Source organism: Poeciliopsis prolifica, unplaced genomic scaffold (genome assembly GCF_027474105.1).
Source record: "Poeciliopsis prolifica strain line A6 unplaced genomic scaffold, Auburn_PproV2 SCAFFOLD047, whole genome shotgun sequence".
Classification (NCBI taxonomy): domain Eukaryota; kingdom Metazoa; phylum Chordata; class Actinopteri; order Cyprinodontiformes; family Poeciliidae; genus Poeciliopsis; species Poeciliopsis prolifica.
In genome coordinates this window covers 1,091,248-1,117,944 of record NW_026562422.1, presented here as the reverse complement: position 1 = coordinate 1,117,944, position 26,697 = coordinate 1,091,248, and the positions used below count along the sequence as shown (strand labels likewise).

The window sequence follows — 26,697 nt, the reverse complement described above, 5'->3', positions numbered from 1 at the left end:
CATGAATAGTCCTCAAAAACATGACTAACGTTTAAGAAAAAAATGAACTAGCTTTATTATCATTGTAAAAAAAGAAGAAGCTAGAAATATACCAAATATACACGTCTTACCTTTTTGTGCTAATTCTCCAGCAGGAGCTTGCTCTCTCTAAAACGTTTCCATCTACAGTATTTACTGATTTTTTTTTTTAACTCCCATCCACTAGGTGGCAGTACTGTACCTCTCAGCTGCTTTGTCATTGTTGATGTTTGAGGAAGGAAAACTGGTGAACTGTGTTAGGATGAGGCTGGTCTGTGGAAGGTGACAGGATGATTAAGTTTGTGCTAATGGTGAACCAGCAGGGTCAGACCAGACTGTCCAAATACTATGAGCCAGTGGAGCTGAGCAAGAGAGCGGCGCTGGAAGCGGTGGCTGTCCGCTGCTGCCTGAGCCGCGGGAAGCATCAGGTAAACTGGCTGCCTGCTCGGCTGCCTGCCTGCTCAGGTCCGGACAGTTTCTGACCCGAATGGTAAAACGATCGACAGAAATATGTGGCGGTTAAACAGTTGGAAATGGAGCACAGCTCGCAGCTAGCTTTGTACGGCAACAATGCCGCCATGTTTGTGGGGGCAGATTTCTCAAAGCAAATTCTGTTAATAGAATATAACTGTTTACATTTAAATTCAGTCTACGGCGTATACTGTGAATTTAAATGTAAACATGTTTACATTTTTAAATGTTTACATTTTTAAATGTAAACATTTGGCGTAGACCCATTTGGAAGGGCGTAGACTCTACGCCCTTCCAAGCATTTACATTAATTATTTATACTGCATGGAATGAAGCTTACATATTTCCAGAAGTCGTAATTGCCGGGATTAGTGTTTTTAAACTTAATATATCCATTATCATCTATGATGAAATATTTCTGCAGACTTTAGGAAAGATCAATCCAAACTAGAAACCAAAGAAACTTTTGCTTCAAATTTGATGTTTTCAAGTACCAGAATGAAAGTAGATTTTTCCTCCAAAAATGCACCATTAAATACTGAAATGTTTGCCTTGTATATTTTAATCATCTATATATGCAGAATCCTGTCAAGAGATGGAAATATTAGGAAATAAGATCTGATCAGAAATGCTGGAATAGCATCAGCTGTATTTTAATTTAAAACCAGGATTAAATTAAAGCTGTGTAGTTTTAATTTAAAAACTAGACATTACATTACTACTACTTAGAACAATGGGACAAGCCGGCATAAGACACAACATTCCGGTGGAGTTGAGGAGGAGACCGAGGGGCTGCAAGGCTGGGGCTAAGCTAAAGGCTAAGCTAGCGGACAACAGGAGGCGCTACAAGCCATCGATTCCCACTGTAATCATGGGAAATGTGAACTCGCTGCCGAACAAGATGGATGAGCTGTCTGCACTGAACAACCAGCGGATCTACAGAGAGAGCAGCTTGTTCATCTTTACAGAGACATGGCTGAACCACCTCGTGCCGGACGCTAACGTGGACCTGCCAGGATTCACCGCTGTGAGGGCTGATAGGGACACGAAAGCGAGTGGTAAAAGAAAAGGTGGGGGACTCATCATGTATGTGAACAATAAATGGTGTAACCCAGGACATATCACTGTAAAGACTGTTTGGTGTTGTCGGGACCTCGAGCTACTAGTCGTTAGCTTGCGGCCATACTACCTGCCGAGGGAGTTCAGTCACGTGATCTCCATCTGCGTTTACGTCCCACCGAGAGCGGACGCTACCACTGCCTGTGAAAAAATCCACTCTGTCACAGCAAGGCTACAGACAAAACATCCTGACGCTTTTATTATAATCTCTGGGGACTTCAACCATGTGACCTTGGACTCTACTTTGGCCACTTTCCACCAAGCTGTTGACTGCCCCACCAGGAATAACAGGACAATCGACCTCCTGTATGCCAATGTGAGGGATGCGTACAGAGCAACACCCCTCCCCCCACTAGGAAGTCAGATCACAACATCGTTCACCTACAGCCACTGTACACCCCCCTGGTCCAAAAGCAGCCTACAACAGCTCGCTCCATCAGGAGTGGTCCCCTGAGATGGAGAGTGCTCTGAGAGACTGTTATAACACCACGGACTGGGATGCACTGTTCAGCCCGCATGGCCAGGACATAGAGGGGCTGACACACTGCCTGACGGACTATCTGAACTTCTGCGCAGATGTGGTATCCCCTGCTAAGACTGTCCGCTGTTACCCTAATAACAAGCCTTGGGTAACGCGGGAAGTCAAAACTGTCCTCAACAAGAAGAAGGTTGCCTTCAGGGAGGCCATGAAGGCAGCACAGCAGGAGGTGAAGCAGTGTGTGAGGGAAGCAAAAGACAGCTACAGGAGAAAGGTGGAGCAGAAGCTGAGAGAGAACAACATGAGGGAGGTCTGGGAAGGTGTGAGGACCATCACTGGCCTCAACACAAAGACCAGAGTCGTTGAGGAACAATGGAGAGGGCAAACCAACTGAACAACTTCTTCAACAGGTTCAACCAGTCTGTGCCCCCCCAACCCCCTCTCTCACTGCAGCCACCTCTGCTCCTTACCACACACCTCCCCACAGACAAGAAAACACTGACAACCCCCCACACACCTCAGCACAACCTCCACCCCACATCACCACAGACCAGGTCAGAGAACAGCTGAGGAAGCTCAAGCCCAGGAAAGCAGCAGGGCCGGACCAGGTGTGTCCAAGGCTGCTGAAGACCTGCGCTGCTGAACTGGGAGAGCCACTACAGCGGATCTTCAACCTCAGCCTGCAGCTAAGGGAAGTGCCCACCCTCTGGAAGACATCCTGCATCGTCCCAGTGCCCAAGAAGAACAGGCCCAGCGAGCTGAATGACTTTCGGCCCGTGGCACTCACTTCACACCTGATGAAGACGTTGGAGCGGCTCTTCCTCGGCCTCCTCAGACCTCAGGTGGAACATGCTCAGGACCTCCTGCAATTCGCCTACCAGGCAGATGTTGGTGTGGAGGATGCCATCCTCTACCTGCTGCACCGGGCCCACTCCCACCTGGATAAGGGCAGTGGCACAGTGAGGATCCTTTTCTTGGACTTCTCCAGTGCCTTTAATACAATCCAGCCCCTTCTGCTCCAGGACAAACTAAATAGCATGGGAGTGGACCAGCACCTGGTCACCTGGATCCATAGTTACCTCACCAACAGGCCAGTATGTCAGGCTAAAGGACACCGTGTCTGACACTGTGGTCAGCAGCACAGGAGCCCCTCAGGGCACAGTGCTGGCCCCTCTTCTCTTCACCCTGTACTCCTCTGACTTCCACTACAACTCGGAGCTGTGTCACATACAGAAGTATGCTGATGACACAGCCATAGTCGGATGTATCAGGGACGACGGAGAGGAGGAATATCGCTGTCTGGTGAGGGACTTTGCTCTCTGGTGCCACACAAACCACCTGGAACTCAACACCTCTAAGACGAAGGAGCTGGTTATAGACTTTGGGAGGTCCAGACCAATGCCGAGACCAGTCGTACTAGAGGGAACGGAGGTTGAGGTCGTGGGCTCCTACAAGTACCTCGGGCTGTGGCTGGACAGTAAACTGGATTGGTCAAAACACACCACCCACCTGTACGGGAAGGTGCAGAGCAGGATGTACTTCCTGAGGAGACTGCGGTCCTTTAACATCTGCAGCAAACTGCTGTGGATGTTCTACCAGTCAGTGATCGCCAGTGTCCTCTTCTACACCGTGGTGTGCTGGGGAGGCAGCACATCCAAGAAGGACACGTCCAGACTGGACAAACTGATCAGGCGTGCCGGCTCTGTGGTCGGCATGAAGTTGGACTCTCTGGTGACGGTGGCAGAGGCGAGGACACTGAACAAACTGCTGGACATCATGGACGATAGCAGCCACCCTCTACACGCCGTCATCAGCAGCAAGAGGAGCCTGTTCAGTGACAGACTGCTGCTTCCCAAGTGCCGGACCAATAGATTCAAGAACTCCTTTGTCCCCCACGCCTTCAGACTGTACAACTCCTCACTGGGGGGTCGGAGGTGACACAGGACAGAGGGAAGAAGGAGTAGTTTTTCTACAAATGTGAACTCCATATTTATCAGGCCAAACCATACAGTGCAATACCATATCACTCACTGGTCAATCTATCGACCAAATTGCTATAATTTCCTTTTGTGTTTTATTTATATTCTTTGTTTTGTATTTAATTTGTATTTTTTTGTATTTTGTGTATGCTTACTGTGTGCCACATTTTTGCCTGTGAGCTGCTGGTAACTATAATTTCCTGAGGGAGTCTTCCCAAGGGATCAATAAAGTCAAGTCTAAGTCTAAGTCTAATCTAATCTGAGAAACAATTGTGCTGAGATTTAAGGAGGAATAGTAAAAGCAAATGAGATGGATTAGCAGAGCTTGCTGGCATGAGACAGCAACAGTCTCTTTAGTCAGAGCCGTTGGAAGACTGACTGCTATAGGAGATCCTTTCTGACCACAGCATCACCAACCACAGTGACTCTTTGAACATACTTGGATGAAATTAGTTACAGCAAAATTAAATTTCTCTTTGGGATAAAGAAAGTATTTTTGAACTGAATGAAAGTTTGAGAATGAAAATGAGACGTTATCAGAGTGGTGGATTGTTTTTCAAGAAATTGATTCAGCTGAATGAATCTGAAATGTTTTGGCTGCATTCAGTACATATTAACCAAGGTCCCTTTTTAAAGGCACATCATAATTAAGCTAAGTTTGAGGAGTACAGTTTTCAAATGTGTTCAAATTTTTCTGTGAAATAATCAAACATCTTGTATATTTTCATCATTTGCAGTTGTGCTCACTCTAAATAAAATCTCCATTTTTAACCAATCAAGGTTGAGCTGACTGGACAATACTTTACTTAAATGTTCCATTGGAGATTTACCAAAAACAAACAAACAAACAAAAAGATCTAAATGTTACTGAGGATGCATTTATATACTTGAACCTGCATGTTTAGTTTTAACCCTGTTGATTCACACTGAATGATTGTTTTTAGAAGCTGATTGATGCAGAATCTTTCCACCCTGTGTGGAAGGATTCAATAAAATCACAGAGCGAACATGATGGATGGATGTAAACATCTTGTATCTACTGTGCGCAGGATTTGCTTACAGTATGTCTACCTCTTTCCAGTGTTCGTTTGTGGAGTACAAAGACTTTAAGCTGGTGTATCGGCAGTATGCAGCGCTGTATGTTGTGGTGGGGGTGACAGACAGCGAGGTAAAGCTGCAGAATCTGAAAACGCTCAGATTGTTGTCCTGCTTGTCTAATTTGTGCTTCTTGGAATCCTCCCGCAGAATGAGTTATCCATCTATGAGCTGATCCAGAACTTTGTGGAGGTTTTAGATAAATACTTCAGCCGTGTGGTGAGTTCATCAGTGCTGAAAATCTTCAGATGGCTGCAGGATGTCTCTAACTATCTGTATTTATCTGTCCGCAGAGCGAACTGGATGTATCCTTTATGATGGCAGGTTCCCAGGTCTGAGCTCATTAGGTTCTATTTGTAGCGTCACAATAGTTTTGAAGTTAAATATTGACAGAAAAAAAAACTGCCAGGAATTTATAAGCTGTGCTGGAAAAAGTATTTTCCACATTAGTCTTCCTCTGCTTTTGCTTTTTTATTGCATCAAAATGTTTCCTATCATCCAACCAATTTTACCATCAGGCAAAGACAAAAATCTAGTTTTCAAAGATGATTTTATTCATTAAAACTGCAGCATAAGACTTTTGCAAAACATTTTTTTTTACATATTTGTTGAAGCTTTCGTTTGTCATGACATTATGAGAGCTTTGTTATGTTTCAGTTCCGCCATCTTGTCTGTTGCCTGCTGGTTTCTCCTTGACCTGGAGATGTCATCAGATCATGTTTAATCTGGACTCCGTTCACATCATCCTGGACGAGATGATCCAGAACGGCCACATCGTGGAAACGAACAAGAGCCGCATCCTCGCTCCACTCACCGCCATCGACAAAATGGCAGATGGGTGAAGCAAGCAGGAATTGATGTCACAGACTATTAGAGCATTCTGGGAAATATTGGACTGGTGTTTGTTAGGGGTGTGCCAGTAAATTGATCCTGGTTTCCTTATTGTTGGGTGATCAACCACAACTCACATGAAAAACTGATTTTATCTTCCTCTGCAAAGGTCTGAAACCACGCCTGACACACCACGATTTGCCATAAAACTGTGATGGGTGCACCCCTCGTGTTTGTAGAGCAAACTGCTGCCAAGGATCCATGAGGCGCTAATGTACCAGTGTGTGCAGCTCCCAGCAACACTTAACAGTACAGAATACTGCTGACAGGTTACAACTGTGAGTGATGTGAAGTCATAATGTTTGTGGCTCGGTCAGCTGATAATACATGGTGAAAGCTTGTTTTGTTATTTCAGTGTTTGAGCGTTCTCTTTTTGTGCACAATCACTCTAGATCAGGGCATCCTAGTCCAATCCCTGGGGGCTTGTTGAGCGTTTCTGCCCCAACACATCTGCTTACGTCCCGATCTCTGCAGAACTTCTAATTGTTCATTTGATCCCACTCAGCTCCTTCAGACAAGCCAGCATCAATTAGCAAAGACCTGGTGGAACTGCTGAGCTCATCAACTTTATTTATAAACGTTTTAACATCAGCTACAGCTGAAACAAAGTGCCGAACATTCATAGTGGATAAATATGATAAAGCATTAAAAAGTAGTTACCTCTCAGTGCAACACTGGTAAACTCATAGCAGGGGTGTTAAACTCGAGTCCTGCAGTTTTTAGATGCGTCACAGACACAAAACACTGGAATCACATGCCTTAATTTCCTCCTTATTGTGTAGATCAGTTCTCCAGAGCCTTGCTAATGACCTAATTATTCTATTCAGGTATGATGCAGTAGAGGCACAGTTAGAAGTTGCAGGGCAGTGGACCTCCAGGACTGGAGTTCGACACCTCTGCGTTAAAGGGTCAATAGAGGAGCCATGCTGTGACAACTTGGGAGTTTCAGAAAGAGCAGTTTTTAAAGAGACAAAGGCCCATTTTTAAGGAGTTAATTATAAAGTCAAATTTCATTAAAAGTGATTTTATTTACATTTGAAGTTACTTGATTGTGCTTTAAAAAGGAACCATGTGCCTTGAAAATAAATACTGCCCCTTTAAATCATTTTTGTGCCACTCAGCTCTTCAGATCTAGAGCATCTAAATTTTATCAGACTCTGAAATTAATCTTTGGAATCTGGGAGATGTAGTCCTCACAGCTGTTTGAACAGTTTCCTATTTGATGCTCTTCCATAAACATGTCACATCTGTGGAGAGCACTTGTGGATCTCTGCAGCTCCTCCAGAGTTACCATGAACCTCTTGGCTGCTTCTCTAATTAGTCTTTTTACTGCTTGATGGGCGAAGCTTGATCTCACCTGTTAAATTCAACAGTTACTAAATCAAAAAGCAATTTATCAAATTTTGTGTTTCTAAGATGCTGAAAAAAAAAACTACAAACCACACAACTAAATTTTTACTTCATACTTTGCAAACAATTTATTGATTATCTTTTGGAGCATACACATTTGAAAATATTTGTTTACCTGAAACTGCAACTTCAGTACTTCAGTTAAATAAATGTTTACAATATACAAAGAAAATACAGGGAGCAGAGTTTTTTAGATGTGCATCAAACACAATCAGTGTTTTTTTTCTCTTTAGCTTAATCAGAGAGGAAACAACAAAAACTGAACTTTGACCTTTTCATCAGGTCTAAAACAAACCAAACTGATGCTCACACACACGCACACACACACACAAGCTGAATGGAAAGGAAGAAAAACTAAAAAGATGAAATTGAGAAATGAGCCTGAACCTCTAATGAAGAAAATGAAAACTAAGTGGAACCAGGCACTGAACTGAACGGACGAGAGGAGGGGACCTGTGTGCGAACGCGAACACACACACTCTCACACACACCAGCTTGCAGCCTTGGCCCTGGAAGCTGACGTGGTTGTCAGGAGGGAAGCGTGAAACATGTGGGTTGGAGATGTTCAGTCAGAATCCTGCGCTGCGAGCCTCTGTGTGTCTGTCAGTCACGCGGCTGGATGTTCTGGCAACATGGACTGATGGTTTGGGCGCATGCTCAGTGTAACCGTGGTGACGCTCTGAGGTCAGTTCAGGTGAAAGCCCTTTTCCATAGTGGCAGCTAACAAACGCTCCCTCATGATGTCCTCAGATGAATACTCTGGGAGCTTCAGGTAGTGGACACAAGTGTTTACTGATGGATAGCTGGAGTCTGTTGCATCCACCTAGAGGGGGTGGGGCAACAGGGGAACAGCAGCCAATCAGCTCACAGTCAGACTTTTAAAGCTGCCTGAAGAAGATCTGAACCTACCTTTCTGACTACGGTGAGGCGTGGGTGAAGGTTGGCCAGGCCACCAGGGGGCAGCGTGGAGCAGCCAGTGGTGAACTGCAGGAAGGCTTTCCTCTCATCAGACGACATTCCACATAAAACCCTGACAAAGCGCTGAAAGCCAGGACTGCAGAGGAGCAGACACAATGTAACAGGATCAGTTTTAGCCTCAAACATCAACCTGTGTGTGTGTGTGTCTGCTCCCATACCTGTCTCTAGTGTAACCAAGCTTTGGTTCGGTGTAGTTGATGATGTCATCAGCATTCCAGGAAGGAGACTGGTTACCACAGAGAACCATCTGTACTTCCTTATGGCTAAAGGAGCTCAGCTTCTCCATGGGGAACACCTGATTAAATCCCTCTGAGGAGAGCAGACAGGATGAGCCCACACCGGTCAGTCACATCCATCCATTATTCAAATGATCAACTCATTTAGTAACACAGACTAAAAATACTACAAAAATATCTATACATTTTGCTCGTAAGAGTCGAAACAACAAAACCCTTTTAAAATCTGTTCTAACAAGAACTCCTTAGTTTTAGCTTCACTGCAAGAAAACTGAAGCACCTTTTACTCTCCCATTATTAATTGTATTTGTTAGCTGCAGATGCATCCTGTACTACAAATGCTCAAGCATTCACTACAGGCGTGCTGTTATTGACTTTCAGGTAACAAAATGTTTATTTTCTTTCTTAAATTTATTAATATTTTTAATTAATTGTACATTTGCACCTCAATGTACACGTGTTCCAAATCATTGTGCAAATTGGATTTAAGTGTCAAAGATTACATTTTTTGTTGCGCCATCAGGGTTGTAGATGGTATTGTGTGTCAGGGCTCTTTGAATCACTATAATGAATTTCAGAGCTGGTTGATTAGTTTGTCTGGTGAACTCAAAGGAGATCTACTTAAGAAGGATGATCATTTAAGAAAATCAGAGAAAATATCACTTGCATAATAATTTGGAACACTGCATATTTCTAATATTGTATAAAAAAGTATCAGTGGTTAAAAAATGTGCAGAATGAGCCTTTTTTGGTTTTTTTAAATCAGATTTTTCTTGTCTAGTTCTGTCTTACTAACTGCTCTGTGTTGTTCTTTTGGCAAATGGCCTTTTAAGTAGAAATGCTCCAGTTAAGAATTAATCAATGACTAAATTAGTTAATCAATTCATCACTATTAATCCAATTTATTGTTTCAGCTCTACTTATAATAATAAACATCTCAACAGCTTGGTGTCTCAGAGAAACTGTTCATCTGTGATTTTGGGTACTATAATAATAACTCCATTCATCTGATTGGTGCCTGAGCTGTGAGTGAGCGCCAGCTTTGTCTAATTGTGATGCGTGTGTTCACCTTTGAAGGCCTCCATCTGTTTCTGGATGCCAGTGTGCATACAGAAATCAAACATCAGCTCCACATACTCCTCTGCATTCTCCACAGTCACCATCTGTCCTCACACAATCACACACAGAGAGAAAAGCAGGTTTAGTGGGACACACACACGCAGTCCATCCTGTGACCGGAGCAGCAGCTGGGTGGATGTGTGCCGTTACCTCGTCATCTCCGTTTGTTTTCAGGTCTACTGCAGAGAAGCCATGAACCTTTGATGATGGACAGAATTGAAAGTTTAACCTGAAAACAGAAATGTCACTTCATCAGGTCACATTTAGAACAGCAGCAGGTAAGGAAACACTGTACTTATTATTTCTATACAGTATATTCATTTTAATACAGTTTTATGAAACTGTTACAGACTGCTGAGGCCGTGTCCCTTTTTTTCTTTTTAATACTCCAGCATTTATACAAACAATGTGTGAGATCATGTTTCTTGGGATTGTCCTGCACTGAAGCAGGCATCACATTTAAAAACCAAATGTTTGCTCTGCTTGAAAATATGATTTAATATATAGTTGTGTTTTTAAAGGTTCCTGCTGAGCGCAGTGAGAACAGAGCGGAAGGTGTGGCGTGTGGGTTTAAGTCTCACACACTCCCTCCACACGTTTTCTGTCAGCGCCTGGCTGGCTTTTGCAACTTGATGAAGTTTATAAAAATGTCTTCTTCATTCACAGTATTCCTGGAAAATGCTGCTTTCATATAAATAAATAACCAGCAAATCAAAATACTGCAGCAAGCTGCAGATTTAACCAAACAACAAAAACTTAATCCCAGGAATGCTTCAATTTTGCACCTTGAGAATATTTAGTTAAGCATACAGATAATTATTAAATGTTTTGGGTGATTTTCTCTCTATTTATTTTGAAATGTGACCAGGGCTGGCTCAAAATTTTGTGGAGACTTAAGCAGTATATGATGGCCCCCCAGTCCTAACTGGACTGAAGTGAATTTGTGAACAAACCGAGCTCCAACACAATTAAACTCTGTGTTAAAATGTTAGCATTTATTGGGCCCCTGAACGCCTGGGGGACCTTAAGCAGCTGTTTAGTTCCTTTATGCCTTGGGCGGCATTACCTTGTTTGAAGATCCATTGTGATTACTTCATTAGGATTTAACTAAAGTGCAAAAATGTAATATTTGTTTAATTTGTGTTTGTCTTTTTTCTCTTGTGGTGTTCAGGTATTGACTCAGCAGGTATTCTGGGTAAAACCCTGACTATGTTATGGCCCCAAACAGAAGAGCTGACTCAGCTCTTCTCGCAGCAGGTCAACCTGAGGCTGAGATTTTACCCAAGGTCCTCGATGCTGAGTGGGGGCCCGGAGCCCAGGGGGTTCCTCAGCATCAGGTCCTGCAGTCTGGTGTTCTTCTCGTCCTCAGACAGACTCTTGCTGCCCAGGATCTGTCTCCTCTTCACAGCCAGCTCTTTCACCTCTTTCAGGAAGGTTGCTCTAAAAAGGGTTGGTGGAGATCATTTTCTAAATGAGTCAATGTTTTAACAAGCAAACTCAAAAAGGAAACTCTGAACCCAATGACCTGCTGACCTGTGTGGGTTAACCAGCTGGAAATCATCCCAGGTCAGGATGCCGTGGTACCAGGCGGGGGGCTTCCGTTTGGGCGGGTCCATGATGAACTCGGACTTGGAGTCCTCGTCAAAGCTGCCCACCGAGTACGTCTCTTGGCTCTCCTCGGTGGACGCCTCTGACTGCACCTCGGACAGCAGCGCCTGCAGGTGGGCGCGATCGGAGCCGTGGCCCGGAGGCGAGCCGCGCGACTGGTACAGCAGCTTGCTCATGTTGGACTTTATGTCGCCCATGCAGAGCAGTTTGAAGAAGGGCTGGGACACAGGCAGGTCCACCAGCCGGTTGTCCTGGATGCACTTGGCCAGAAAAATCCCCAGGAAGTGGAAGAGCTTGGTGATGCGCTCCAGCTCCTCGCTGTCCTGCGGGAACGGAGCAGGGAACAGGCCACAGGAGCGCTGCACGTAGAAACCGGGTGGCTTCAGACCGCCGCCCAAGTCCACCTGCAGAGGACAGGGGAACACACACAGTCAGCAGTGTTGCCATGGAGATGGCGGTCAAACTGGTGCAAATCAACCACAACAAAGCAATGTCCTGGTTCCTGTTCACTGGGTGAATACTCACCATAAATCTGGTGCAATCTTCTCACACCTGCAGGTCTACTGGTTAATATGTTACATGCATCCATTGAATATGGAGGTGCTCAAAAACACAACAGATTTCCTGGTTGTGTGTGATTCTGGGAATTTATGCATCAACTTAAACCAAGGAAATATACAGGACTGGTATCACTGATTGTTTATCTAAAAATTATTGATTAATTTGGTGAGTCATAAGATTATGAGAATAAAGTCGTAATATACTGACTGTTCTCATAATATGACCTTATTCTCATAATATTATGACTTTATTATCATCTTATTATGGTCATGGCTCTTATACTTTGTTGTAAAATCAGCTGAAGTCAGATTCCAATGAATTTGTCATTGAAAACCTCCATGATGAATTTTTTTTCTGAAATTTATTGAACATCATTTGATGTTCAATAAATTTACCTATATTGTCTATAAATAAAATGTATCATCTGTTATTATTTGTCAGACTATAAGCAGCTACATTTTTCCCACGCTTTGAATCATGTTGCTCACAACCTGGTGCGGCTTTTCTGTGGATTTTTCTTCTCCTGCCACGGGGCTGTTTAGCAAGAAGTGATGATGCCGCTTTTAAGTTGAGGGCTATCGATGGGAAATAGAGCCGCTGCATGTGAGCTGAGCGTGAACGAATCCATGGTTCAGTGTTAGAGACGGAGGGCTGCGTCCTCAATAAATCCAACAGATTTATGAAAAACCGAGAGCAGCGGAGATATCAGTGGCTTATAGCCTGCTGCAACTTATATATGTACATTTTCAGTTTTTTAAAAGAAACTTTATACATGGGGCTTATAGTGAGGTGCGCTCTATAGTCCGGAAAATATGGTATATAACCATATTTTGTGTTTACATAGCAGTTTAGTCTGTCAGTTTCACACATCATGACACAGAATGCTGAAATGGGCCTCAGACTGTGAGAGAGCTCTACTTCACATCCTCTTAGCAGTTTCTCATGAGTTCATGGGTCGGCGGTTGCTAGGTGACTGACCTGTCGGGACTCGTCGTCAGGGAAATCGTCGTCACACAGCCAGATACCCAGGGACGTTCTCTGGAACTCTGCAGCCACCAGAGCGTAGAACTCCAAGGTGGGACCCAGACCAGTTCCCTCTTCACCCTGGAACTCCACCTGAACACACACACACACACACACACACACACACACACACACGCACCCGCGCGCGCACACACACACACAATTCAGTTTCAGAAGGCAGATGAGACAGAGCTTCCAACACGTGTTCACTTCCTCTCCCACCTCCAGCACGGACTTCCTGTCGGCATGGATCTGCATGACTGACTCCGCCCACTCCATCATGGCATCTCCTCTGGGAACTTTGACCCTCTCGTGTTTGAGCCGGCCCACCCTGAACTCTCCAGGGTCGTCCCGTCGCACTGTGGTGGACGGCCGCGATCGCTCCATGGTAGCCTCGCGCCGGTTCTGGAGCCACACAATGGCCCTGTGTGAGAGTAGAGGGGACAAAGGTCAGGACATGGAGAGGACAGAACCGAGTCAAACTGGATGGGATTAGTTTCAGGGCGAGCAGATCTGGTCCTGTTGCCCCAGATCGCTGGTGGCCCTCTTGGTGGTTGCTATGGCGCCTGTCAGACTCACCTGGATGCTCCAAAGGCAGTGCAGGTGAAGTACAGCTGTCTGGTCTCAAAGGGGATGAGGAAGGGACATTTGGACGTGAGCTGTTCACACCAGTCAGGCAGCGCTCCGCTGGCCACAGCCAGAGGCTCCTGGCAACAAAACATCGATAGCATTCAGTTAGCTTAGCTTCAGAGGTCAGCATTATGACAGATACAACATATTTAATACCACATTAATGTTTTATAGAACTAGAAACATAAAAGGGGGATACATTAACATTAAATTCACAAGTTAATCTCACAAACATTTAGTACATTTCCATAAATAATCCTAGAACAGAAGCTGACCTCAATCTGCTGGAGGATCTTGGTAGTGATCTTCTTGCTGGTGAACTCCTCTGGTGATGCGTTGAACTGCAGCTCCTCAACATCTGGAAATTACAGGCAAAAACACAAAAAAAAAAAAAAAACATGAGGAAGAGGCGCAAATGCACATGCAGAATATTCCTGTTCCAACACTGAAACCTGTTCTAGCCTTTTTGCTGTATTTCTAAAAATCCTCCATAGTTTAGAATCAGGCAGCTCATGCCACATGATGGAAATGCAAAACTGTGATAAAGGATGAAATGACCCGTCCAGCAAGGAGGCGTGAATGTGTGGTCGTCGTACCTTCCTGCAGTGTGCGCACGTTGGAGACAGAGTCGCTCCCGATGATGTAGAGGATGCGCAGCAGCTGCAGGACGTCCTCCATGCCGCATGCGTTTTGGCTGCAACCGGCCTTGGCCTGCGCTGCCTCCCTGACCCAACCCAGGATCTCACTGCTCTGACTGACTGACAGCGAGCTCGGACTGAGCCCCCCGCAGCGACCCCCGACCCCTGTGCCCTGGTCCAAGAACTCCTGCAGACAAAAGCAGACCAGAGGGTCAGCATCACCTTCCTCATTTACGGTTCCAATTCTGTCTAAAGTGTAAAGGAAAGAGTTCGACTTGCCGTCTTTCTGCTGTCCTTCTCTTTATCAGAGTCTTTCAGTTCCCGGTACATTATCCTGCAGGGGGACACAGCAAAGACTGAAACATGTACAGTGTGAACACGTGAAGTGAGCTGTGGTCAGGTTCTGGGGGTCTCCTCTCTTACGTGTAGGTGGGCTCCCAGATGCGCCGCAACTTATCCGTCTTCACAGAGCCGTTGCAGGAGAGCTGCAGAAGCCGTTGCACATAGTAGAAGATGGTCAACTTGTAGCTGGACAGAGGAAGCTCAACCTCTCTAGTTGTACCAAGGCCGGGAACCTGGACACACACATATATATTTAAGAATCCCAATTCACATTTACTACAATTGATTTAAGATGTCCCAAAAATAGGTGTCAATTAAAAATGTATTAGATTGTCTATACATGATTTTCAAATAAAACTGGAGTAATTGATTACAGATCCAATAATTAATTATATTAACATTTTTAATGGAGTCCCACCACAACTATGGGAAGTTAACAGACGCTCTGGAGAGGTGGGAAGAGAATTTTACTCAAGAGTAATGATACTTCATAACTGCAAAAGTAAAAAGTACAGCACAATAAAAATACTCCTAAAGTAAATGTTTTCCAAAAAGTTCCTCCAGTAAATGTGAGTAAATGTAGCTGGTTACTCGTCTTCATGACTAACCTTTAGAGTCAGAGCGAGGTGAGGAGAAGGAGCACACTCCACCTCCTCCCGGGCCTCGGATCGAGGCGTTCCTGCACCAAAACAGAACCAGCTCCAGTCAAATATTCTGTTCTCTGAATTCAACAAAGTCTGACATGATCTTACAGGCAGATACAGGACCCAAAAGAATAAATAAACAGCTTGTATATAGTTGATGGAACCAGTACTGCTTTTGAAGTTCTTCATCTTACTTTGACTCATTTCAATACGATTATCAAACAGTTATGACAATTTTACTTATTTGCAGTTACTTTTAAAATATTTACTAAAGTTAAAGTTAGTTAGATGAAAAATTTCAGCTAGCTTTAGATTTGCTACATCAGCAGCGTACCAGGGGAGGGGATCTCCAGGTCGGTGGTCTGTTGAACATTAGTTCTTCCAGGTCGGGGGTCAAACGCAGGGACCAAAGCAGAAAACTGCCTTTTGAGTACAAAATCATCGTCCCACGTTCTCCTGCGTCCTCCTTTCGTCTCATACTCTTCCTCTTCCTACAACAGAATATACATTCGTTCCACAGTCTGACATCAACACAGCAGCAGCAAAAACAAAACTACTACAGGAAGGAGTCAGACCTGACGACACCACAAACAAAACTTTGACATACCAGGACCTCCTCATACTCCTGGTCCTCCTGATTGTCATCTTCATTTTCATCATCATCATCGTCGGGCTCGGGGAGGTCCTCCTCATCATCCAGCTCTGCCAGCAGTGTGTTGGCACGGCAACTGTCCAGGAAGTCTGCAGGTTGACAGAAACACAACTGACATGATTCCAGCTGGAGGACGGAGTGAAGACCCTCCCTGATCCTGATGACGGCTCCGCCTGGGCCGAAGGCCAGCCGGCTGCTGAACATCAAGCAGCGCTAAAATCTCCAACTTGATATGAGAATGTAGCTTGGGTTTGGCTCTTTGCGTGGTTTGAAGTTCTGTGCACCTGGAGTCATCCATGTTCTGCAGAGCACCGTCTGCTCCAGCACATTGGATCCATTCTTGTTGCATGTGTAACATAGCACAGGCATGGCTTCATTCACATGTGACCTTCACCTCTACATCTAAACCCCACACTACAACACAAGTTCCTTGCAGGGAATAATGAACATGCAGCATCACATTCCCTCTGATGGTGCTTCCTGCTGCTCTGCAGCTTTTAGCTTGTACTTAGTTTGGAGATTTGAGCAAATCTTGTTAGAATTTAACTCCATGGGATGAACAAACATCCACTGTCTTATTATTTAAGTTATTTAAGTGCCCAAAGGTCTGTATTATCATTATTATTATTATTGTTTTCATTGTCATTGTCAATTGCATCCTCTCTATCAGTTTGTCTAAAAATGCATCATCAATACCAAGTGTTTTTCCTCGATGTTAACCCAGGAATTCAGATTTAAAGACCAAAACAACTGAAACTAGAAATGCACCGATCCACTTCTTTTCACTTCCGATATCAATATCAGTGGTTTAGCATAGGGTGACACCAATACAGAAAAATAGCTGACTTAAAACTTTTTTTAACAGACCTAAATGTACTGAATTACTCATTTATTTGCCAACTCTGCACCAGTAGAGCACACTGAAATACACTAATGGCTTCACTCGCTTGGTTAACATGGAAAAACAACTTGAATTTGTTCAGTCAGAGTAATTAGAAGTAGAACAACTAATGGATTATAAATAATAAATAAACTGAAACTGATAAAAACAATAGGTTGACTATTTTGGTCAAACATTCTTTCAAATGGTTCAAGAGCAATCATATAAGAATTTGAATATAATGTAAAATAAATAATGATGTCACTAAGAGCAAAAAGCATAGAATCAGACTGAATAGATCTGCCCTTATGAATCAGGCACATAAAACCGAAACCACATCTAGATTTTTCTAATATCAGAATCGATACAGATATTGATATCGGATCAGTGGATCTCTCGTTGGAACGTTGCTGAGTTAAGTTAGGTAGCCAAGCAGCTATGACAGGTCAAACATGCTGTCACATGATATGTGTGTGTGTGTGTGGGGGGGGGGGGGGGGGGGGGGGAGGAACTGACCATAAAGAGAGAACTCAGCTTCCTGTCCTGTGTCACTCTCACTGGATGTGGACGTCAGGCTTGTTGTCAAAGTGTTACTTAGCAACTGGCCAACTGAAAGCCCCGTTGTGGCTGTGGCTACGTTATTGCCGCTGGTTACTATGGAAGTTGACATGGTAACTGTGGAGTTGGTGCCAGTGGTGGTGAGGTTAGGAAAGCTCTGAGCGCCCATGAGAGGAGAAGCTGCAAACAAAAACAAGTAGCAGTTAGTCTGAAACCAAAGACACAGCAGTATACAGGTTGGTTATGCTGCAGTCAGCTGTCAGCACACACACACACACACACACACACACACACACACACACACACACACACACACACACACACACACACACAGACACACACACACACAGACACACACACAGACACACACACACACACACACACAGACACACACACAGACACGCACACGCACACACACACACACACACACAGACACGCACACGCACGCACACACACACACACACACACACTTGATGCCTGAAGGAAGGGAACTCGTGCTCTTCTCTAAATAACTCAACCATTATGGTTCATTTTTTGTCTAGAATGTCCCCTTGGACACGTCAAACAGTCTAATATGGAGCACAAGTGTCCAGAGCTCAGTGTAGTGCCTGGAGACTGCAGGTTTTAACTACAGCAACACTTTGCTTTCCTCACTCCTTAACATTTCCACCACAAACAACCACAAGCTCCAGGTCTTATGGGAGTTTTGATTTAAAATAGTTTTGGTGTGGAAAAGCACAGACAGCCATGTTCAGGGTTTTCTGCTTCGTTACATCACACTGTCACACCAGATCAAAACTACCAGCATTCATTTGCTCAGTGGCAGCAGTTTTTTCCAGCTGGTGTTGAGTCTGAGCTGCAGGAGGTGGAGGAAGAAAAATGAATGGTGTGTGTATGGCTGCATAATGTTAGGAGAAACATGAGTTTCTCTGATGATGTCACATATGGCTGATAAACATGTCATGATATAGGCATTAAATATTAGTAAATATCGACAATTACTGATTAGTTTTGTTTTAAAAACTTGAAATATTGCCACACGTGGGGTGACATTTCCTGTTTTATCCAGTTTTCACTCAATATGAGGCACTGCTAGGTACTCAACAAGTTGTTGCAAGGTAACACAAAAAACTGAAGAGATTGTTGCTAGACAGCCAAAAAGTGAGTTCGCTAATTGATGCCACCCACCTACCTTAGAGGTTGAGCAGCTAAAGGTCAACCTACAGAATGGAATTTGTAAAGTGCTTTGAGATGGCATTTATTGCGAAGTGGTGCTACAGAAATAAAATGAATTGAAATTAAATTGAGAAACAGTGAAAAGAAGAAGATAAGCACATATTATGCTTGATATCATCACAGAAATATTTACCAATCTTATTGACACTGAAAGGCTTCATAACATGGTGTAGCCCTAATGAGTACTAGGTTTGTCAGTGGAGCTTCATTCCTGTAGCATTAGCATGCTAGCAGTGCGGTACTCACTTGCGGCGCTCATGACGTTGCGGCCCAGGGTGTTTGTGTTGTTGTCGCTGCTGCTGCGGCTCAGATTCATGTTGTTGGTGGCATTGGTGCGGGACATGTTGGGTGCACGGCGGACAAAGGACTCCATGAGGCTGGCCTCCCGTGATGACAGATTGGGGACGCTGGCGCTGGAACTCATTGGGGCCCCAGCGGCCAGCAGGGAGCTGACCGACAGGCGCGTGTTGGTGGCGGAGCACAGCGGCCTCTGAGAGTGCGTGTCTTTGCTGGACGACTCTGACACAGAGCTGACGTCGGGAGAGCTCACGCTCACCAGACCCATGGAGATGGCCGTGGCCGGGTCGGTGCCGGCTGCCGCCGCGGTGGGTGAGTGGTGCTCGTCTCCGGTCACAGACGTGTCAGCGGTGAGCGTGCCTGAGCTGGACCCCGACCCACATCCAGCCTCTGCGGCGGAGGACAAAACCACGATGGGCTCCTGTTGGTGGCCATCACAGCCCAGGCCGCCGGTGACCCCCCCGGGTCCCGAGCCTTGGTCCAGCAGCAGGCCCTCTGCTCTCCTCTCCAGCTGCAGGGCCCCCCCGCCGGGCATTCCGGCAGAGGAGCTGAGGCTGATGTCAGAGGACGAGGCCACGCTGCAGACGGAGCTGCTGCTGCCCTTCCTGCTGGAGGAGCTGGCCCCGCTTTTGTCGGGACAGTTATTTTTCACCAGGCTGCTCCAGGAGGGCTGCTGGGAAGACGACGAGGTTGAGGACAACGACGCCAACGTGGTGGTGGTTCCGCCAACAGCTGTTGATGTCACAGAGGGTCCCACCGTGGATGAGGCGGGACCTGAAACAGTGGATGAGACAGGTTTGGGTGTTGGCGCTGTGGCAGCCGACTCAGGGTCATACCCTGGAGCAAGCTTGAGGTCAAACTTCCCTTCAGCGCCCATACGGTAAGAGTTAGAGCATCCGCTAGCATCCCAGGTTACATCAATCCAGCCTGGATGGACAGAGAGATAGGAGGGAGACGGACAGATGGATGTCAGAGAGGCGGCAGAGAGGGAAACAGGGCGAGAGCGGCAGAGGAAGGCAGACAGCGGACAAGCAGCTTACAGTCCTAACAGCTCCACACAGTGACAGAATATTACTTCCAACTTAGATGCACATGTCAAATAACAACATCCTGCAGGAACAGTCAGGGCTATGTTTATTTATTAGAGGAGTGATTTGGTCAAACTTCCCAGCTAGTTAATGACTTGATACATGACTGGCTGCCTCAACCGCTCTACCTGCACCTTCCTGGACACAGGTAGAGTTAAAAGAAAACCTGCTACCAGGCCTGTCACAATAAGCAATCCATAATTAATCGTACAATCCATTAAAATGACATCCATAAATGCCATTTCCATGATGCATTGTTTTTCTCTCTTCCTACCAAAACTGGACGACAAAAGTCTTCAGTCTGGTGCTTCGGTCTCAACTTGCCCTTTTTTTTGAAGGACAACATTATTTACATTATTTGTTGTATGTTTGTTTATTTATTTTGGATATTTAAAATATCATTATGGTTCATCGCAATAACTTCTGGGACAATTTATCATCCAGCAATTAATTGAGTGATTAATTTTATTGCTCATTAAAATTAATTTATTTAACTTAATTCATTACTTATCCCGACAGGCCTTCCTGTGACATTTTAAAGGCAGGTTTTGTTTAATAAGTTCAAACAGAAATGAGCTAGAGTCAGAACCTGCTGCAAAAGACACAGCTGGTTAAATTGATATTTGTGGGTCACATTTATCTAATTTAATAGATGAATGCCAACAGAAACATCCAAACAGTGTTTAGGACCAGGGAATAGATTATTAGTTGGAATGCATTTATTACTGCATCTTTTTCCTTTATAAATATAACAAATGTTATAGCTTCATGTGGTTCGAATTCTGTGAAAAAATATTTTAAAAGTCTCAGAGTATGCACCAAATTATTATACAGTATCAGGGTTTTTTTTTGGCTCTATATGAATCCTTTGCTAAAATAATCAAGTGCTCACAAAAGGAATACATTTTAGGCAATTACATGTTTATTTACTTATTTAAAAATAAATTTTGTTTGTTTGCATCTTTTGATATATTTGTAACACTGTAAAATAAGCCTTTAGTGCTGCAATAAAAAATCTGCACAACGTGCCAATTGTAAAAAAAATTAATTTCTAAAATAATAGTTAGCTGCTGCTCTACTACAATCTACTTCAATATATTTTGAAGTACATTGACACAAAACGTATCTAACGCAGTTTTGCTTTTATTCTGAAAGTGTTTCATTTCTGTTTTATGGGCTTTATTTAGAATCTACCACCTAACAGAAATGGTTTGCCCTGATAAAACATTTTGTTGCTCCAATTAAGTTATAGATTATAAAAGAAGGTTTCTATCACTAGTGGAGTGACTAAAGAACAATGTGACAGGTACAAAAACAGAAAATAAAAGCAGGGGAAAATATACAATAAATCATTACAGTAAAAAGAGAGAAATTACAATCAAACAGTAATGATCCCATTTATGGTGCTAAAAATATGAGATGTGGAACAAATGGAAGAGCACACAGAGGCAGGTGAAGTTCTCATCGTCCCAGTATATGTTGAGATCAGAGATTCTGCAGTAACAACAGCAATAATAGCAGTTTCATGAGCTGTTCTAGGTCCTAGTTGACTTTAAAATCAATCTGTCTGTCCCTAAATACAGACAGTCTCAGAAGTCACAAATTCTCTATGCATGATTGGAAAATGATTGCAGACTACTGCCGTTTCTGCTCTGACCTGAGAAAACAAAGGATCTTGCTCCACCCTAACTTCTAATATCTGTTAAAAAAAGAAAAAAATAAATAAAGAAAGAGAGACTAGTGAATGTCTGTCAACATTAGGCAGTAGCAGAGAAAAAAAAGACAAGCCAATCTCTGACATCAGACTTGTTGAAGGTAATGCAGGTAGGGAATGAGGAGAAAAATTTTCAGAATGATTTCTCTCCAGCTGGTTGATTAAAGAGGAATAAACCAGACACTGGCTGGAGGTAGACTGGAAACAGGATGTTTGAGGAGAAAGCTGGAAGGAAACCAGTGCAGGAAAGGAAACGAGTTCACGTGTTTACTGGGATAAACATCTGCCCACATTCACTCTTCAGGACAGATATGACGATGGCAGGCACATCGCCACCTTCAGACAAAAAATGTCCAATCCTGCAGTCTCGACAGAGGGTTTGGAAATGAGAGCTTTCGGTCAAACAGACACCAACTCACCATTGTGAGCCTCTCCCGTGACAGTGCCCTCTCCTGGCGGATTTCCGTCCTGCTCCCGCCATTTCCAGTCAATACCACGAACGACCCGCGCTCCTGGGACGATGTACTTCATTACCTGAGAGCGAAAAATTCTGCGCTGGCGACGGAGGTTTGCTTCTGCCTCCTTCACAGCTTTACCTGCATTGGGACAGGGACAGAGGGACACGCCACTTAGTGGAAACTCTTAGGTAAAAAAAATTTGTTCTAAATGTAAACTTCTTGCGTTTCCTCTAACAGATACCCAGTCTCTCCCCAAGGAACTATTAAACTAACAAGGTGAGTACAGGGCTGGAAAGATCAATCAGATTTATCGTAATAAATTATAAACTGATTATTGAAATAATCATCCACTACTTTAGAATTGATTAATTGTTAACTGGAGTATACGAACTCAAAAATAAACTGCTGCTACTCTGAGCTTCAGCAGAGGGGCTCACCTAGCTGGTCCTCACAGACCGCTGTGACTGTGCCGTACAGCTCCAGCCCAGACAGAGACAAGTAGTGTGTCTGACCACTGGCATTCTTTCCCATTTGTTTGATCCTTATGTGCCTCCAACCCTGCTTCTCGTCTTTGGACGGGTCTAGAGGCCAGGTGGCCGTTGACCTGTGGAGACGCAGACTAGCGTTAGTATTCACCAAGAGGCGTGGCTCCCTTCTGACTGCAAACGGAGGAGTTCAAGGGAAGGTCATACCCTGGTTCATTGAGGCTCCCATCGTCTATGTGTGTGTATAAAGTGGACCAGTTCTGACCATCTTTTGAGACCTGAAAGACCCAGTTTCGCAGCGCAGAGCGCCCATAACCCCTAAAGGAAGAAGGAAAACACAAACTTGTATTTACAAATGACTGTTTTTCAGAAAACAATTCACCTTTCACACAGAAATTCTGTATTTCTAGCATTTGTCTCAAAGTGTTTGACTGCAGAGCCTGGCTGCAGGCTGCAGGGGGTTCCTTACCTGGCGTGCCTCAGAGTGTACGCTGATGGAATGACCCACAGGCCCAGGTCAATAGCAAACCAGGCGTTCTTGTCGTCATTAGTGTGGCAGTTGAGAGCAGAGCTGTCACGACTCAGAATGTCCTCCAGCCGGCCGTAAGGAAGGTTACGACCCTCTGAGGACGTCACTACTACCAGGCCATAAGCTGCAGGGTTCACCCATTCATACGCCGTCCTGACGGGAAAAGATTAGCGATCATAAGCTTAATGTCCCGACTAACATCTGAAATGCTTATCAAGGTTAGTAACAGAAGAATTACATTAAGAAAATACTGAACAACTTTCACCTCACACCAATGAGACGTCCTGACTAAATGAAGGTATTTAAGGTGTCTGAAATATTACAGCCAGCAAAATATTACATCTAAATATTTCTTTGCTGGTTTGATATGGCATACCATATCAAATCTGCATTGATCACACCCTAACCATAGGACCCTGAAGTACTGCAGCCTAAAAAGACAGAAGACTACACAGTAACTGATAGCTGCAAGAAAATGTTGAATGTTTTTATGGATACATTCAAATTCAATGTCTATCCTAGGAAGATGGGAGGCAGTTTTTTTTTTACACAAAAACCAAAACAAACCACTAAGGTTGAACCAACCTTAGAAAAGGCAACATTTCTTTTCTTTCTTTTATAGAAAGAAAGAAAATAAAGAAATGAGAATAAAGACTTTACCTTTCTTTTCAAAAGTAGAAATGCTGACATTTCTCATATAAATGAGGAAAAAAGTCTGAACACAGAAGTATTTCTCCAGACCCAAAAACACAGGGTCAGTTTTGTTGACTTTTTAAGCCTGTATAGGAACCAGTTGGAGTTTTAGCACTCTCTGCAGCCACTGCTCTTACTTTGCGTTGGTTCCGACCCAGTAGATGATGCCATTCTCATCAAAGTCATGCTGATGTCTGAAAGTGAAGGTCTGGCCTTCCCTCAGCTTCCTGACGAAGACGAACGACGAGCGCTCAAAGTCGTACCACTGCTTCGCCACCTGGACCATGAAGGCACAAGAACAAAAGGCCGGTGGGAGGTTAGCCATCAACAGGTGCTCTGATTGGCTTGGTGATGAAGCATGCTGTGTGAGGCATCACCATCTTTAGGAGGTATTGCTCCAGAGACTCCACGGTGGCGAGCGGCTCCATCTTCAGCATGCGACCTGTGCGGTCAATCAGAGCCGTCTCACCTGGCGCGCGTTCCAGACGGAACCTCAACCGCCTCGTCAAGATCTGACACATAAATCACATTCTGAGCAGCTGTGGAAAAGACTGGAGGGCATCATGACAACAACAAGCACCAACTCACCTGCAGGTTGTAAGAGGACCCTGGAGAGTCATACAGGTACAGAGGTAGACGCTCAATGGACTCCAGCACAGCTATCAGCTTTCTGATTAAGGCAACAGCTGGTCGGCTGCACACACACACACACACACACACACACACACACACACACACACACACACACACACACACACACACACACACACACACACACACACACACACACACACACACACAAACACACACACAAAGCTGGGATTTATTACCAGATAATATGAGAAGTACATGCCATTTATATTATATTGCCATTTATCTAATATGGCTAACTAATATATTAGCCACAATAGAAATATATTTTCTGACCTAATATCAATCAAGATCATTGTTCTTCATATTTACACAATTCCCTGTGTATGTTGCAAAGTCCACTACATTTAAGCACTATACCATATTTTCTGCACTGTAGAGTGCACCATACTATAAGCTGCATCAACAAAGTTTTTTTTTTTGGAAAAACTGGAAAAGTACATATATGTACATATATCGCCGCCGGTCGGTTTTTCACAAGGATGCAGCAGATTTATTAAGGACGGAGTCCTGCATCTCCCTGCATGGATTGTTCGTTCACACCAAGCTTATGTGCAGCGGTTCTATTTTCCTCCTGTACGGCCAGATTGATAGCACTCAACTTAAAAGCGGCATCATACAAACTTCTTTGTGTGGTTTCCATGATATGAGTTTGGGTATGAGTTTTCAAAAAGTGTCTCCGTCGTGCCTGCTGCTAGCATATGTTTGTTCTAAATGAAAATTAGTGCTTTCTTCTTTCATTTTGACTTCCTGCTAAAGAGCAGGAAGCGAATCCACAGAAAAGCAACACTGAGCTATAAGTCGCATGGTTCAAAATGTGAGGAAAAAAGTAGTGACTTATAGACCGAAAAATACAGTAATTCATCAGAAGCCTTTCTAAAACACAAACCAACAAGCAGCTCTCCAAACAAATTAGAAATTAAAAATAATCAAAAGTTTTAATCCGCTTACCTTTCGTTATCCTCGTTCTCGCTGAAAGCCGCCTTGAACACATTGATTCTCTCCATTAAAGGCTTACAATCATGTTTCATGTCCGGCTCTGCACTCTACAGGAATCCAAACAGAAAACAGCTTCAGGTCACGGTGCTTCCTGAAGAATACACAGCTACTGAACTTTAAGAAGAAAACTACCCACCCATGTGTTAACATTTATATCGGCCATCATTAATCATTTTTAGTATAACCTGGCCGATATTAATCACTGATATTTACAATCTGTTGCCCTTGTTGTTTCAGGAGGGGGAGGGTTTGGTCATGTGACAGTGAAGCGAGGGAGGAAGGGTGGTTAAAATTTTTAATGGAGTTAAATGCAGGGTCTGAAATTAATCAAAATTGATCATTTAACAGAAGCCTCATACAAAAATAAACATTTCTGATTCAAACCCCCTTTTTGCTGCTAAAGTATTGAGTAAAAAGACATATGAGCTCAACAACAAATACATTTATTGTTCTTAATCTGTTATTTGGGTTCTTCAACCATCAGTGCAAAATGTTATTCAACCAATTTAGCTTTGAAGAATTTCACAAAATCTAATGATTCATGACTTTGAAAAATATCAACTGTGGATATCATTTGCTACAAATGATCAAGCATATAGTAAAAGAAATGCTATGCAATTACATTTTAGGTGAGAAAATATTTTCTTATTAAAAAAAATTATTGAATTATTTGTTTATTTGGATTTTCTCAAGCATTTCTAATATTGTATAGAAGGGACTTAAGTTGTTAAATGAAAAATCTGCAGCACATGCTATTTTTTTTTTTTTGTCAGAATAATCGATTACTAAAAAAATCAGTAGCTCCAGCCCCACGGTATATTGATTATGTTTAATGAGGAGCCAATTCAATAAAATAATCTGATTTAAAGTTTACTCCCCATACCCTCCAGGTGTAAAATGTAGCTTCTATCTCTTTAGAATTTGTAGCATTCAGCTAACCAGAAGCAGTCCTGTTAGCATGTGTCAGTTTTTAGAGTGAAAGTCGCTTCTTTCCTTAGATACTCACATTACTGAGGACAGTGAACAGAGCCTGGACGAGGCCACTGCTACACATTTCATATGGAGAAATGGTGTTTTCATCCTTCAGGACCACAATCAGGTTCTCTAAAGCAGTTTTCATCAAGTCCCTCCACGTGTTCTCCCCTTCAAGACACTACAACAGCAAATATCACACACACATACACACACACAGATCACTCTTTATGTCTGGGATGTGC

At 43.8% G+C, this 26,697-nt stretch overlaps 2 protein-coding genes and 1 long non-coding RNA gene across 5 annotated transcripts in view; 2 read left to right on the top strand and 1 right to left on the bottom strand.

The window, feature by feature from the left end:
* Positions 1-232: 232 nt before the first annotated feature.
* ap4s1 (adaptor related protein complex 4 subunit sigma 1) lies at positions 233-7,530 on the top strand. 2 transcript variants are annotated; one of them, XR_008607897.1, is made up of 7 exons: positions 233-446; positions 5,147-5,233; positions 5,311-5,379; positions 5,454-5,465; positions 5,874-5,998; positions 6,161-6,329; positions 6,444-7,530. XR_008607897.1 is itself a non-coding variant. In XM_055057157.1 (6 exons), exons 1-6 carry the CDS (start codon positions 309-311, stop codon positions 6,204-6,206), a joined length of 477 nt encoding a protein of 158 aa, XP_054913132.1. In that variant the 5' UTR covers positions 233-308; the 3' UTR covers positions 6,207-6,400. The 2 variants fall into 2 exon arrangements, 1 of the variants encoding a protein (XP_054913132.1); XM_055057157.1 differs by lacking the exon at positions 6,444-7,530 and having other exon boundaries at positions 6,161-6,400.
* hectd1 (HECT domain containing 1) overlaps positions 7,500-26,697 on the bottom strand; it is a 30,053-nt gene continuing 10,855 nt past the window's right edge. Inside the window, exons 17-44 of one of the 2 annotated variants that reach the window (XM_055057146.1) lie at positions 26,487-26,633; positions 25,433-25,527; positions 24,419-24,524; positions 24,208-24,342; positions 23,968-24,107; positions 23,078-23,290; positions 22,816-22,926; positions 22,561-22,727; positions 22,085-22,261; positions 18,813-19,790; positions 17,289-17,510; positions 15,848-15,981; positions 15,575-15,731; positions 15,205-15,275; positions 14,678-14,829; positions 14,534-14,588; positions 14,213-14,441; positions 13,892-13,974; positions 13,566-13,693; positions 13,209-13,410; positions 12,942-13,079; positions 11,328-11,806; positions 11,076-11,234; positions 9,945-10,023; positions 9,745-9,838; positions 8,598-8,748; positions 8,371-8,515; positions 7,500-8,284 (exon numbers count right to left, since the gene is read on the bottom strand). In XM_055057146.1, coding sequence (XP_054913121.1) covers positions 8,147-8,284; positions 8,371-8,515; positions 8,598-8,748; positions 9,745-9,838; positions 9,945-10,023; positions 11,076-11,234; positions 11,328-11,806; positions 12,942-13,079; positions 13,209-13,410; positions 13,566-13,693; positions 13,892-13,974; positions 14,213-14,441; positions 14,534-14,588; positions 14,678-14,829; positions 15,205-15,275; positions 15,575-15,731; positions 15,848-15,981; positions 17,289-17,510; positions 18,813-19,790; positions 22,085-22,261; positions 22,561-22,727; positions 22,816-22,926; positions 23,078-23,290; positions 23,968-24,107; positions 24,208-24,342; positions 24,419-24,524; positions 25,433-25,527; positions 26,487-26,633 — 5,085 coding nt within the window. In that variant the 3' untranslated portion in view covers positions 7,500-8,146. The remainder of the gene's footprint in view (positions 8,285-8,370; positions 8,516-8,597; positions 8,749-9,744; positions 9,839-9,944; positions 10,024-11,075; positions 11,235-11,327; positions 11,807-12,941; positions 13,080-13,208; positions 13,411-13,565; positions 13,694-13,891; positions 13,975-14,212; positions 14,442-14,533; positions 14,589-14,677; positions 14,830-15,204; positions 15,276-15,574; positions 15,732-15,847; positions 15,982-17,288; positions 17,511-18,812; positions 19,791-22,084; positions 22,262-22,560; positions 22,728-22,815; positions 22,927-23,077; positions 23,291-23,967; positions 24,108-24,207; positions 24,343-24,418; positions 24,525-25,432; positions 25,528-26,486; positions 26,634-26,697) is intronic. The other variant, XM_055057147.1, reaches the window with a different exon arrangement.
* Positions 9,832-11,706, top strand: LOC129377303 (uncharacterized). The gene is made up of 3 exons (XR_008607898.1): positions 9,832-10,072; positions 10,966-11,515; positions 11,604-11,706. It is a non-coding gene; the product is annotated as an uncharacterized LOC129377303 (long non-coding RNA).